At 40.2% G+C, this 15,578-nt stretch overlaps 1 protein-coding gene across 4 annotated transcripts in view; it reads left to right on the top strand.

The window, feature by feature from the left end:
• TSPAN4 (tetraspanin 4) overlaps nucleotides 1–15,578 on the top strand; it is a 355,775-nt gene that overhangs the window by 271,407 nt on the left and 68,790 nt on the right. For all 4 annotated transcript variants that reach the window (XM_018082063.2, XM_018082064.2, XM_018082062.2 and 1 more), the window contains one exon: nucleotides 12,208–12,399. In XM_018082063.2, the coding sequence (XP_017937552.1) occupies nucleotides 12,208–12,399 (192 nt within the window). The remainder of the gene's footprint in view (nucleotides 1–12,207; nucleotides 12,400–15,578) is intronic.

Here is a 15,578-nt window from a genome sequence, read left to right on the forward strand (position 1 = left end):
TTAATAAAGATAGATGAGTTAATTTCCAAATTACTTCAGGGAGTATTGTGAAGCTTCACAACCTGACCTTTGGAGAGAGAATCATCTTTTCTATCTTTTAGGTATCAGGGCGAAGGAGGGATTTTATGTTGTCTATGCTGTTTGCTCCAGCTACCCTTCAGTCACTGCATACAGTAGGTTTCCCAAAGGGTCATTTGTCCTGGATGCATATTCTAGAACAGGCTGGAGTGAACTTTGAAGATGCCTGTTTCCTTCCAATGATAGATGAAGGAGAGTCTGGGCAGATTTGCTTATACAAATTTGAGCTGAGGTTCAAGTTGCCCTAACTCAAGGCGTCCGGGCTACTGCTGCAGTCAGGGCAGTTCTGGTCAATGCCATTAATGGTGTCTAGGGAGCACTTCAGCTGACCAAAGTCAGGCTTACACTGTGATTAGCCACATTGATTTCTAGGCACCAGTAATAGCATTGACGTCAAAAGTTAGGTGACCTGAATCCCACTCTAGATGCCTAAATGCTGGTGGTATAGAACTGAAATCAGAAGAAATATTTGCAGTCTTTCTGTGTTGTATCAGCTAGCATTTGACAAAAAAAGATGAAGTTTAGTCTAGAAATCTTCTGCAGTTCAGAAGTGTCAACAGTACTTATATAACCAGAAGACTATTTTGAGGGAGCCCCTAGTGTAAACTCGTTGATTGGACAGTCCCAGAGGGAATATTTACACTCACTTTTATGTCATAATCTTTGGGCTCATTTCCACAGATCCACGAAAGAGAAAAAGCAAAATAAAATGTGAAAGCAGGGGATTCTGTGGGCTCTCCTATCTGTACGTTGCAGTGAAGCTGCTGATCACAGATCTGTTTAACTAAATGTGTTTATTCCAAAGCATCTGAAATGCTTCCATAGCAGATATTTGGTTGGTGATAAGAGAGGACTGTAATGTTTCCTTTGGGGATAGCTACAACAGAAAAAGAGATTATTTGAGGTGCCATTCATTACTGATGGCACACTGCCCATGCTTGGAAGTGGCTTGGGATACGAACAATTGTGTATAAACAGCCTCAGATGTGCTATTGCATAGCAAAGTCTAATATAAATAAACAATCATTAAAAATTGCTAACATAAAACAAGGGAATAATCTTTGCTTCCTCTTGTACTCCTACCCAATTAGAATAGTTTTCTTGACAAGGCATTTGAACTATTGAAGTGAGAGATGCTATTCCAGACGTAACGCTGGTTTTGTTACAAGGGACTGCTTACATGGAATTGTTAGGCAATTGTGATGGAAGTAAATACTTCGTTTGCTTATACAAATATTATTAAGAATCCATTAAAAAGAATCCATAAAAGATTCAGAATGTGTTTTGCTCAGCTTTCTGATGGTGTTCAGTGAAAGAAGATGAGCTTTGTGATGTGAGGCTTTAGGGTGTGATTGTTGCTCACAAGTCTGATATTGATCAGGGGATCAATACTGAATGTGGCAGAAACACTTCCTATGACCACGTGAGCCACTAATTGATGGGACTGTTTAAAAAAAGACTTCTCATTAAAAGCCAGTTGTGGTGTACAAGTTTGATCATTCTCCCTGTCCCCGTAAAAAGCTTAACTTCAGGAAATGAGATCCTGTGTTCAAGTTCTACTGCTTCCCAAAACCTTTCTGTCCCTTCTCTTGATGGGCTTGATTCCTGAGGAGGGCTCCTCAAGAAGAAAGTTGGGTGTTCCAGGAATCAGCCCGAGAGTCCTGTGGTTTTTGGAGATGGACTTGGAGAATAATGGGAAGGGACTTCCTGTGATACAGAACATTTGTCTGTCCTCGGGTGTTTCTAGCACCTGGGCAGAGAAAGCAGGTTGCAGGAACAGTATCTGTGGTGGGCCTGAGGCAGGGAGTGCTGTATTGCTGGTGTTCCCACTGACCCTCACCTCCAGCCCTCTGCTGTAAGCTGGTAGGTTTGAGAACAGTGTTAGATGGTGACCCTGTATATATTCTTGCTGACACTGTCCCTAGCTATGAGTAAACTTCAGAAAGCTGAATGGGAGCAGAGAATGTGGCATAGCTGCATTGCTGCTGGATGAAGACGATGTTCTATCATGTAGACTGTAAGTTTACAAAGAAGAACAATTCCTCTTGCAAGACGTTTTCATCAGGAAAATTAGGCATAATCACAGTGGAACACATCAGCACAGTTTGGGACCTGAGAAAGGAGGCTCTTAAAATAAGCCTCGAGGCGTAAAAAACGAAACATGTTAGTAAAGGCCACCTGCCCTCAAATTCTGAAACCAGAGACTCTTGTGATCTGACTCAACTCCCAGAACTAAGTTCAGCTTCTGCCACTGCACTCTGCGGGAGATTATTTGATTAAATATTCTGAACAAGTATTGGTTTACACAGTCAAGACTTATTTTTTGAAAGCTTTTGTGAAAGAGGGTATCAGCTTTAGCTGTCGTAATTTTTTTTGACAGTATCAGCAATTTTCTTTAGATACATGACTAATTTTGCATTTCAACTGTAGTATCTGAGTTCACTGTGGATGTTTCTATAGCAACCAGCCTTGTGCTATCTACATACCTTTGTATGGATTAAATGTGGAATATAAAGTTGGTTTTCGTTTTATTTTTCTGCAGACCGTGCCTGTTGCAACATGTTTTAAAAACTTTTTGAGTAGTATGAAATAGATTGACCATCACTGTCATCTTTGTATTTTTGTAAGAAACCTGTTTGCTTATCTTTGGTTTTTATATGACCGGTATCATCCTAATATTTCACTACCATTTAAACCCATCCAGTACCTCTAGGGGAGAGAAAAGCTCTAAAGATACCAAATAATCTGGACTTTATCTAATGCAAGAAATCTGAGGTAAACCAATGAACTGAGCTGTGGCCTCTGGAGTCATTATTTGAGGCTCATTATCCTCGGTGTCTCTCAGCATGTCACCAAATGGTTCAGGTAAAATTATCCATCAGCAATCTCCTTTACAGAAATCACATTTTATGTTGTATAAAAGACCAAACTTTACAATTTTATTTACTTCTATTGCTTTCGGTATTTGGTGCTACGTGTGTGACAACAGGTGACTAAAATTGCATCTAGAGCTCCAGATCTGGTATTTTCTCAGTTCATGCTACAAAGTAATTTTAAAAGTTATTTATTGCTATAGGGATGAGACAGAACAGGGACTCCTGGTCACACCCAGTTTTCTTCTATCTCTGCTTCTCTGTTAAAAGATTTAACTTCGTTTGATGGATTCTGATTCCAGACCTCATGCATGTATTCCTCATTACAACTGTATCCATTTCATTACAGTAATCTCAGGTGGATTTAGAAATTGTATTTGAGGAGCAGATGAAAAAGCTTTAACACTTTTGGTTTGGCAGCAGCTAAAGCTAGAACCTGAAAAGAGTAGTTGTAGTGAATTCATCCCTTTTCCTTTTCTAACTCATGCATTTACTCTGTTTCAGTGTGTTGTCATTAACTCAATGCGTTCCTAATAATCCTTAATTTGAATTAGAGGTTAGGCAAATTGCCAAATTAGATGCTTGTGGCACTGATAATCACCATTTTTTAATATTCTTTGATCGTGTTTAATCTTTTGTCAGCAATGCTGCCTTAATAGGTCATTCTCACCTTTCTATTTCTGCAAGTTTTTGCATCCTCAATGATAGAGCTTTGCAGCATGGGGCAATTAAGTGTAGTACAGACATGGCTAATTAAAGCCAGTGGCAGTTAAGCACATGCTTTTATTGCTTTGCTGAATAAGGATGCGATTGAGCACATATTTAAGTGTTTCAGTGAATTTTGAGCCCATGAAAGGAAGCCATCGCTATTTAGATGGAGTGTATTAACTCATAAATGTTGTAGTTCTGTTCTTCTGTAACTGTAGTTGATAGATAACTACGATTTGGAGGAGAAAGTGTGTAGGAGAATACTACTCATAAAACAGCAGGGATTAACTGAATGATTGTTTATTCACTTCTCCGTTAGCGGGGTGTCAGCATGATATTCTGTCTTTTGACGTCTTCAATTGTCTCCAAATTTACTTTAGTTGTATGAGACTGCAATTTAGTGGTTGAACTCAACTGGGAAAGAATAATGAATTTCTTAGGGCTTAAGTTCCTGAGACTCAATCCACACCAGGATAACTGAAAAAGCAGCATTTCATGTTTTCATTATTGACACTATGAAAATAAATGCCCTTCTTGTGATGTTTCTTTGCCCACACAGTCTACAAATGGGACTTCAGAGGTCTTTCTAGGCTTGATAAAATCACTTGGTATTTGTCAGGCTCATGCACTGGGTGGAATACTCTAAAACAAAGCTTGTTTGTAGGATGTAAAAGGAAGAAAAGCAACAACATGAGCTATTGACATGTGTTTCTTTTAACCTTTGACAAGACTACAGTGGAGTTAGAAGGCAGCGAGGGTATGAATCCCAGGATGTCATGCTGGCAGGCAGAACACAGGTTAGGATTACAGCACTCAGCTACCTGTGTTCATATGACAGTTGTTTCCCTGTCATGCAGGATATCAAGTTGAGGCTCGTGGAAGATGGTACATCACATCTACTTTGAAATTATGTTGAATGCTGCACATTGTGTTGCACTACTAACAAGACACTGGCTTCTAAAGGAGAGGGAGACAGGATGTTAATTCAGGAGAAAATGTGACATCCAGACTGGATTCTTGGCAGTTGTTGGTCAGGGTGGTGACCAGTTGGTCATGCTGGTTGACACCAGCTGGGAATGTAGGCCTCCAACTCTTGGAGGCGTTTTTCTGCTGCTCATGTACATAATGGTCCATATTGCAAGATGGGATTTTTATATTCAAAAGTTATTTTCAAGCAAAAATGAAAAGAATATGGGCAAACAACTAGTTTCATAGAGCTTTTAAATTTTTGCTGCTTATGTGCAGAGCTGAAGAGCTTGGCATTTCAAATGCTTTGTGCCTTACACAGTTGTGCTCTTTTAAAACATCTTCCAATAAGTCATGGAGATATTAGTGAAAGAGTTCGAAAGCGGAATTAAATGACACCAGATTTTGGCTTGAGAGAACATACTGCCATGAGATGTTCTAAAAAAAAGCATTGATTCTGGGAGTAGAGCAGCATCTGTTTGTGATGTGTAATTAGTTGGAATAATGTCTGTACTGGATGGAGCTAGCATTCGTTAGGAGTTGAGAATGGACATGTCTGTCAGAGAAGCAACGCAACAAGAGCCTATCTGAATTAGATGAAGAGAGGCTTTTCTGGGTTGTTTCCTTTTACCAAGAGGCTTTACAGACGACAGGCTTAGTTTTTTTAGGTTTTTTTTTTTCTCCCTTTCTTTTTCTGTTCCTCCCCTCCCTTTCTCTCCTTCTGTGCAAACCTCATGAAGTGCTTAACTGTTGAAATCCCAAGTCTCAACAGACTTTTGAGGTCTATCCCAAGACTCAATAGATTGCAGGCTTTTTTACTCTTGTTTACTCTCCTCTGAAAAAACTTCTTCAGGGGGCTGTGCTTAATCAGCCAGCCTGACAATCAAGGTGCTAAAGGTATGTGGGTGGAGCATGGGGTGGAAAGGACATGCTTGCATTCAGCCAAGGTTTTAAAAGGCTGCTTGCTCCCTAGGATGGGAAATCAGAGAGATGTTTTGAATGATCTAGAGGATCTGTAAGCCCTGTTCTCATTGATTTTTTGATGCAAGTTATGAGACAGCTCAAGTGCTCTGAAGTGATGACAGCTGAGAATTTGCTGACGGCTGCCCAAGTTCCATAAGCCATACTGAAAACGTGGGCATAAGCACCGTGCTGTTTTCTAGTTTACCTACTGATTGCACTAACACCAGAGTCTGTTATGCCTGGGAATAAATTTTAGGATTTCCCTGCAACTAATCTGCAAAAAGATCAAGTGGACTGAGTGTGTAGAGGTTAGCAGGTCTTATTCCAGATTTGCTAAGTCTGAGAGAGAAGAGGCTCAATAGGATCTGCATGCTGACAAGAAAAGAAATACAGCATTTATAGGTCCAGTGGATCTGAGGGAGATAAAGAGACTCTGAATTTGTTTCTAAATTTGATAAATTTGATGACTGAACAGATATTTTAATTTTTGGTTGAAATAAGCTATGTATTCATTGATAAAACACCAATATGATGTGTAGGTAAGGAGAAACAAGGATTTAACTCTATAGCTAAAGCCCTGTCTCTGAAAATAGGCTGAAGCCAAGTCAAGCAAGCAAGTGGAAAAAAAAATCAATTCAAACTTTAAGTGAACATTTAAACTAGGGAGGGGAAAAGGGTGAAGTGAGGAGAACATACAAATGGCCATGACACTGAAAGGATTTCATCTAGACGAGTACCCTATTTTTGGTCAGGGTTGCTCAGAAATGCTTAGAGAGAATATAAGAAAAAAGTAGGGACAAGACAGGACATTTTTACCTGCTGCACCAGTTAATGGAGCAAAGGCTGCAAGTCAAATGTCGTTTTTAAGAAATGCTACGATACCTTGTCCTCATTTGATTTGTGTAATCCCTTTTTGAACCTGCATATATTTTGACATCCACAAAATTCTCTGGCAAGGAATTCTAGAATTTAATTAAATGTCTTGTGAAAAAGTACTTACTTTATTGGTTTTCAACCTGCAGACCAAATAAGCTCTATCTTTTTTAATCTTAAGAAAAATGAATAATGATCCTCTAGTCACCTTTCCCATTCCATGTTGGTGTTTATTTACTGCTACTGTTTACTGCTACTGTTCCAGTCTCTTCCCAAGATTGTGGTCCCCACTAACTGATCTTTTTTCAAACATTTTTTTCCTAGTTCTTTTAAAATTCTTGCTAAAAGGACACAGCTCAGATCATGACCATTTTGGATGAGGTTTACACATATTCTTTAGTTTTAGCCTCGATACTCTCAAGGGTAGAAATGTGCTTTGTTCCACATTTACTACTCCATTTAACTGTCTAAAATCAGAGGCACAAAGGGATCAAATTTTGTACCATCCTTTGTTAAATTTCTGTCTATTATCCCATATTTGTTAAATTTCAGACTTCTGACTAGTGAAAGAAATGCAGCTTGTGCTACTCTGAGGTGATACTTTATGTCACATGAGCTCTGCCAAAGTGGACACCACCTGCAAATTCAGTTATCCTGCATACTGGCAGTGGGTCCTGGTGGTGTGGTGCAGATGGATGTCTACGAGGTCTTCAGTAGTATGATGACCATGAACTACCTGCTTGAAGGTGTTTTCCAGAAGTGGCCAGTGTGTTTGAAGTTGTTTTCCAGAAGTGACTCCTCCTTCCTCCTAAATAGGCAACAGCTACATGAACAGGTTGTTCGCACACGTTTATGTAGAGCACCACGGCCTCTGCATTTGCACACATGCTTCTGCTTTTTCCATGTAAGATTCTTGATTCATTTGATCCTGTCTGTGTGTATATGTATTCCATTTCCACCTCCTCCATGTGTCTAGCAGAAAGGGACAGTAATTTAAATATGCCTAATATTGCAAGAACGTTTGCTGGATAACATTCAGATCGCTGCTCTTGATGCTTAGATGTTGATTTTTTCACTGTATGCTTTAACTACATACTTAGAGGGGGAAGCATATTCATATAAGTGGGATTGAGAAAGCCCTTTTATTTTAAATATGTAGAGACTAGGGAGAAAAATCCTCCAGGGAAGTTAATTTAACTGCAAAACAACTGTTTTTTCAGAATCCACTTGGATTCTGTTATCAGCATATTTCTTAATACACAAGGAAATTTTTTTAGCTAAAAGAGGAAGTATGGTGAGTGGATCCTAATCAGATACAATATGAAAAGCCTCAATTAGGTGCATTTTCCATGTAATAAAACCAATAAAAAACCCACTTAAAGACACCAGCACCATTATCATGAACAATGAGGCAATTTCTCCTGCAGTATTTTAAGTGTGTAGCTGTAACTTCAAAATAATTTTCTCCACCAACATGCATATATCCAGGGCTGTTTGGGATTACTTTGATTATCATACTGTAAGATCAATTCTAAATGTATGCACTGAAGCCTGAATAATTTATTTTCTAGCCCATTAGAACAATGTGGAGGATCTAATTCCATAGGCAGCTTTTTTTGCCAAGAGAACATGTCTGTGTATCTCTTGGGGAAGAAGAGAGACTCAGTCTATGCTTTTAGAGGAAGGCATCTGCTTTACTGCTTGACTGCTGTATAAATGCCTATGAGCAATTTGTCTTGAACAGAATAATCTGCTCCTTCCAGAGCCAATTGCAAAGTCCAGGGCCTGCAAAGAACCCGCTGCTCGTGTCCTTTTACTCACAATTTTGCAGCTCAGGCACAGACGTACTAAATAGCCTATTTGAGATTTACACTGACATCTGTCCTGGAACAGACACTTGACTCAAATTTCCTAAGTCTCAGGGCTATGACAGTATTCCTTCTGGTGTCCAACTGTTTTGACTTTAGAATAAAAGATTTTGCAAAATAATGTGCAACATTTATTGGGGAAAAAATGTTAGAGAAAGCATCGTTTTGTTTCAGGTTTTGCCATGAGCTACCCTGCTTGCAAGAGAGTGGATTATCACGAACAATTAGGCAAATAATGTGTTAAACATTTCACAAGAGAATGAAAAAAAATTTTGTTATCAGCCTGACATCTTTCAAGGGGATTTTTTTAAAAGTCGACTCTGCACTCACTAAATGGAGTTGATACAGACTCTCATTTGACTACCAATAGATCAGGTTTAAACTGTAGACTTCTCACTAATCTTTTTGTTTTAATGTTTCCTCTTTTAACCATGACAACATCACTGTTTGCATGGAAATCCCCAAATTATCAAGAATAGCCTCTTTAATGGTTTTGGTTTTGTTTAATTTCACGTCTCGACAAACCCTGAAAACTGTCAAAACTTATCATTTCTTCACTCTGCTTCTGACTGTTTGATACTAAAAAAAGGACTGAGGGGTGGGGATAGGGTAAGGAGAGAAAAAGTGGAGGAAAGGGAACATCATAAATAACTAGGTAAAATTATCCGTAACTAACAGGACCTTAGATACCAAAAGGAAGAAGTAAAACCAGACAAGCAGCACAGAACCAACTACAACAGTTTTCTCTTGGCTCTGATCCAGAATAAAGAAATGTGATCCCTCTAATCCGTAGATTTTAGACTGGGAGTTATGCTGCTGTACAGTTCAGAATGGGGGATGAGGCAGGGCAGGCAGGGAGCAGGCTTTTTGAATGTTTCAGAAAAGAAAACATTTGGCTATTGTTGGAAAGGCTCCTGTGGCTGTCTTGGTTCCCTTAAGCATTTCCTTAACCAGGTGCCTGAGTGTTAAAATGGCCAGTGAATGGAGACTTGCAGATGTGCTTTGCTCTGTGGGGAAAAGGGGGCTTTAAAGAGCCATTTGGACTTGAATTAAGGGCAGCCTGTTTCCATGGCCTGGTATAACAACTTAGGAAATTTATTCGGGGACCAAATAAAGGGGGTGTTCTGATGTGGGAAAAGGAAGAGGGCTGAACTAGGGTGAAGCAGTCTTCAATAGTGTGTGCTGATATTGGGAAATCCAGCTTGAGCCAGATGTTTTAATGTTCAAGGGATCCCTTTGCGCGTTTCAGAGTTTGGTTAATCAACCTAAGGAAGAGCTGTGCATTATCTCTTCAAAAACAGGAAGATGGAGAGTATCTCTGAATCAAGGGCACTGTAGTGAGATACTTCTGCTGACCAACTGACCTGAAATATTCATCCTTGATCTAAATGGGTACAGCCACAGTCGTGGCGTTTTGCGCAAACTGTGTCCTACTTTTGTGATGTTTTGTGCTACTGGTGATTTTCCAGTTTCCGCAAGCAAGAATGACTTTGGAGTCAGAAGAGACTGGATTCAAATGTCCAGGCAACGATGTCTCAAGTATTATGCATTGAGTGTCATAAAGAATTTAGTGGGTGATGGAGGAGCAGGCAAGCAGGTCTTGCCTTTACAGCATCCTCCTTTAATACTGATGATAGTTGTGGGTGTTGGTATCACTCAGAGCAGTGTAGCAACACGGGGAACATGAAAACTGATGAAAAAAGCTGCCTCTTACTGGTGCTGTTGAATTGCTTCAGAACAAAGGACTGAAGATAATAGCTAAACATATTGCAAGGTCATGCCTCTGCTGGGCATCCACCTTCGTTAGGCTTAATTGGTCTGTTGGTGCAGCCTCACTGTGCCTGCAGCTCCAAGGCTGATTTTTGAGGCAGAACCTCCACCAGGCTGAAGATGCAGAAGCCCAGTTGTGCTTTCTGTCCCAGTCCCTGGCCAGTTTAGTCCTATTCCTGACTGTATTTCAACATTCTGACCATTTTGGTTTTAGCTTTGTTGTCTGTCACCTCTCCTTTGATGCTGTTCTGTAGTGCGATAGACATTCAGAGTTTTATTCCCATTTTAGGGAATTTATTCCTAATTTGATTCAATTTTTCTTTTCCTTGGGCCATGATGATAGCTTTTGTTTATATTCCCTCAGTTATCCTAAATGATTTTCTATGGGTTACCTTCTTTAAGTATTCTTCCCCCTCCTCTCCCTTGGTTATTTTTTAATCATTTTGGACCATGTTAAAGACCATGGTCTGTAAGTGAACATAAAGGGAAGGTATTTCCAGGATATATGATCGTGGCATGGACTATCTCTCCATGGTTCTTGTAGAGGGTACTTGAGAAAGGGTGAATATGGTGATATGGGATGCTTGTAATATGAAAAGGCTACTGAGTGAGGTGATTTGAGCCCCTGTGTCCAGGAGTTTTCCTTTCCTCAGTGGAGACACGCAGGTTGATGCAGCTGAGATGCATTGCAATGAAGGTATAGTTTAGTCCCTTAGTTCTGAACAAAATAGACTGGTTTGCAGCTGGGGTGAGGAGTCCTGCCTTAAAACACAGTTGCCTTTATTGTCCTTTACTGGGAGGGAATTCAGTGGCGTTCAGAGACAACCTTAGTAATTAGTGTAAGAAATTACTTTGGCTTATGTGTTTCTCTTCTGTGTTTCATTTCTGAGGTTTAGCTCTGCCCCAGGATTAGCTCTATCTTTTTCCTTCCCTGGTTCATGAGCTGCCTTATGTTCATCCACTTTATGCAGGTATTTAATGGATATGCTCCTGTGTCTGGCTTAATACTCTTAGGAACACAATTTCTTTCCTAGCCTTTAATTGATTTGGTTAATAAAGTGCAATTATAGAACTCAATAAAAATTGGTTATTTTAAAGGGAGAGCAGGAAAGAAAGAAAGCTAAGTAATGAGATGCATTGTGACTATATAATAATGCAAAACCCCCTTCAATTTAATTCTGTTTAATTGCTCAGCTTTACTTAGATTGTTACAATTCTGCAGGTTTTCTCAGTTATAAGCAGCATGCTTATAAATGTTTGCAGTTTTTGAAAGTTCCTTGTGTATATAATAATTGTAAATTTTATGCTTTTGTGGTGGCTGCTGCCTGCGCTGGCATCCGCCCTTTTCCTTGTTCCTGTGCCTAGGAAGCCTGTATTACTGCTCCTCCTCAAATTTGTCCTAAACCAGCCAAGTCCTCTTCTGAGGATTGAGTTACCAATGAAGTGTCACATTAGGAGTAAACATATTTGGGGAGTTTTAATGTTATGGGAGGATTTTTCCTCCTTTTCTGGTCCCCTGACACTTTAACTGCTCTCTTACTTCCAAGAGAGGCTAGACCTTGGACAGGAACTAATAAGAAGAATAATGGCGTGTTCTGCCAGGCAAATGCTCTGGCAAGATCTGTTTCTGGTATGTGTCAGGGATGAGAGACAGTGTATATTAGGATGGGAAGAACAGGATATCAAAAGTACTGCAGCCATTCTGGGCAGCTCTCAAAGATACCTAAATTGGACATGGATTTTTTCAATCCCATTGAATTTTTTCAGTTCTCCCAAAGGAGAACTGAACCTTTGGGAACCTCTCCTTTACTCAGTGTCCACTTTTTCACTAGAGAGGAAGAGACCTGGTATCTAAAGTTGTGTCTTGAATTTAGGAAATGTGTCTTTTTCTTGAGTGATACATCTTACTGATGAGTTCTCTATAATTTTTTTCTTTCTGCTTTGTTTGCCCTACTGAAAATGCCGTAGGGAGAGATCATTTCTTATTAGGTGTGACTGCTGGGTTACCTCAGCAGAGCCATTCTACCACTGCCATATTGACATGGATTAATATCTGGAGTTGCTTGGATACAATAATTGAGTTTCTCTGTTTCTCTTTGTTTTCCTAGCTGGGGGGCTGTGGAATCCTTGGTGTAGGCATCTGGCTGGCTGTTACCCAAGGGAACTTTGCCACTCTCTCCTCATCTTTCCCGTCCCTGTCTGCTGCCAACCTACTGATCGTCACAGGGACATTTGTCATGATCATTGGCTTCGTGGGCTGCATAGGTGCCATCAAAGAAAACAAGTGCCTCCTGCTGAGTGTGAGTATTAAACCACTATGTTGCTGTGGTGTTTGCTGTCTTATGGTGCTTTTACTATTCCAGTGCATGTTACAGTGACAGGGATTTCAACACAAGTTGCTCACTTGACACAGATGAGATGTGAGTCATGTTTGAATCAGGCTTCGATCACTTTAAGGAGTGCTCGATCATCCCTGACCATGCTTTTAATCTTAACATGGAGGATGAGACCTGCAAGAAGGGAATTGTTAGAGGTGATGTAGGATTCCTTGAACTTTTCAGGGAAATAGGAGTTTTATGAGGACATCTTTTGCAATATATCCTTGAATTATTTTTTACTCAGCTTTGGTAGAGATCTGTTCCAAATGTTTGCCCTGTTGGGATGGATGATCTGAAGTCCTGGACAGAAAGATCAGTGTAGGCAGGAAACACTGTAAAGACGTTGATTTTGATTTAAATTGAAAAACAAGACCTTCAGATTTGACAGTGGTGGTTTTGCCAATCATTTACTCTCAAATGGCTGAGATGTCAGGAAGCAACAGTACCAGCACAAGGATACTGCTGTGAAATCAAAGATTAATAAAGTGCCAGCTGTCCATGATTTCACAGAGGCTTGAGCCACATCCCTGGGGTATTTTATGAAAGTGTAATTTGATGCCACTCAAAGCTGAACTTTAGGAGTAGTGAATACCTGCTGTAGTTGGCATTACTGTATATTTTGCATCCTGTTCAGCTTAGGACCCTGAAGTGAGGTGATCTTGCTGCTCCAGTCTAGGACTTCCCCATGAGATTTGGCAAACCTCCCAGTGAAGTGAAGCTGGGATTCAGTTTGGTGATCCGGTGATGCCTTTGTAGAAGGTTGTTCCTTACTGTGTTTCACATATTCATTTTGTTCCCCTGGGAACTGCAGAATGAGTTCAGGCAGACAGTCCCTCAAGTCTCCTAAATGACTGTGAGATTCCAAGCCTTCAACAGAGGACTCTTGCGAGACCTCTGTCCTAGTCAGTTGTTTCTGCTGATTTTTAACCAGTCAGGACTAGTCAGTCTGGCTATTTCTATGGCAGGTATGTGGTTTGAAGCTAAAATGAACAATATAAATCGAAATTAAGGCAGCTCTATGAGTGGAAATTTAAACTAGGAAGGCCAAAAGTCCTTGACATTCTCAACAGTCTTATAAATACCCACTTTGTGGAGGAAGTATCTGACCAACCACATGTAATGGATTACAACTTCAATGCAAATGCAACAGGAGCCCACAGGGTGCTGAGTCTAAAAGTATAGCTTATATGTGCAAAATTTATCACCTACTTTGTGCTTTTTTGAAGGCCTAGCTCAGGTATGACCAGCAGTGAGCAGTGCCTTCTTGTGTGTCAGGGTCAGGTCAGAATCTAGCAATCAGTCCTTGGTATTGGAAGAGTTTCAGCCTTTTATTTCATGTGGTTCTTTGGCCCTCATGTCTCCCTTTGGCAAGGGCAAAGCCTCCCTTCATCAGCTGTCATTGCTGCAACTAGGGCAAATGTACTCAGCCAATCCTACCTGGTCATTCTTTTAGGGAGATGGAAATGTTTGTAGGCCTTGTTTGGCCTTGTTGAACCTCATGAGATTCTAAACCAGTAAAGAAACAAGCATTGAACAGACTTAGAGAACAGGGGGGGACAGGAGATAGACAGGGTCTGCACGCATTTGAAGCAGGTTTCTGGTGGGCTTAAAACCATTGAAAAGTTATTGATGGAGTACTAAAAGGAAAGGAGAAGTAAAAGCTGGGTTGTTTTTTACATGGTCATGCCTGGTTTAACCAAGAACAATTTGGATCTCCACTTGCTCATATCTCCCATAGTGCACCTTATCCCACCGATAGGTTGTTGGTAGTCTGCCTTGCAAGGACTGGAAACATGAATTTCCTATACAACAGGGGCACCTCTTATTCTGCATCCTAAAATCAGAAGAAAGAGGAAAGGAAAGTGGCAGTTACTAGTTAGGAGGATGTGCTGCTGTTACTGGGGTGGATGGTTTGGAGGAAGACATTGGAGATAGTGCAGGAGTCATGGAGCACTACTCGGGTCCTAAAATGAACTGTGAGGGAGCAGGACAGGAAGAACTAGTAGCTCAACCCACCTGCATTGGAGAAGCAGAAGTTTGTGTGGTGTTAGACGTGTTAGACAAAGGATGTTTGTGTATGGTCTTGCCTTAGGAATAGTGCTATTGTTTGATGATGTGATAAAGGATGAGATTTCCTAAGGAGTTTGCTTGAATGAAAAATGAGCAATATCAGAGACATTTCAATCTATTTTCATTTCATGCACTAGGTTGCAGAGCAGATGAGACACTGATCCTGTGTCTTTGTGTTCTCCACATGACGTTTGTATTGGGTTGTCAGCACACCTGTAAGCTCTTTGGTATTAGGCTGCTGTGATGCTAGGTATGAATGTTAGTGTTGCTTACCTCTGGCATTTGGCAATGACTTTTGAAAGAAAGGAGGACAGACCAAGTGTTTTAAGTAGCAGAGGACAGATGGAGAAAGGAAGTCGAAAGCAGATGTAAAGTTTAATTTGTAAATGAGATTTTTGCATAGCTATGTACCATAGTCAGGAATGATCCACGTTAACTCTCTGATTAGAGAGTTTAGATAGTCTAAAGCTTCATGGATTACTGACTTGAAAGGACTGACTTGGTGTCCATGAACTAAGGAGCTGGCAGATATTCTTTACTCAGTGCCAATGTATGGTCAGGAAAGTGCTTCATTAATCTTTTAAGAAACAAACTCATTCCTATTTCTGTGCATGCAGAGGAATACAATAGTATGAAAATGTAAAATCAAATGTAAAGAAATTAAAAAAAGGAAACAGGAAACCTCAACCATCCTATGAGTTCTGCACAAGTACATAGATGGGGTGAGTTTTGTAGCTGTCATTCTAAGATCTCAGTGAACAGAGAATAGCACTGATTCTTATTTGTTCTAGCTACAATGTGAAAGAAGATAAAGTTTTGCATTATTAGATTTCCCTAGGGAAATCAAAGCAACAGGCATTCTTGAGATAAGTATACAACCTGGTGTAGGTAATCTTACATCTGAATGTAGATGCAGACTGGTGAATGAAGAAGGTAAATATTTCTTGCATCAGAAAGATTTGTTTGACATTTCTGCTAGTCTTGTTGCTCAAGATTGTATGACAGAGGTCCCTTTGCTACAAGCTCAGCTG

The sequence above is a fragment of the Manacus vitellinus genome, unplaced genomic scaffold (assembly GCF_001715985.3).
Source record: "Manacus vitellinus isolate BGI_N305 unplaced genomic scaffold, ASM171598v3 scaffold_59_pilon, whole genome shotgun sequence".
Classification (NCBI taxonomy): Eukaryota; Metazoa; Chordata; class Aves; order Passeriformes; family Pipridae; genus Manacus; species Manacus vitellinus.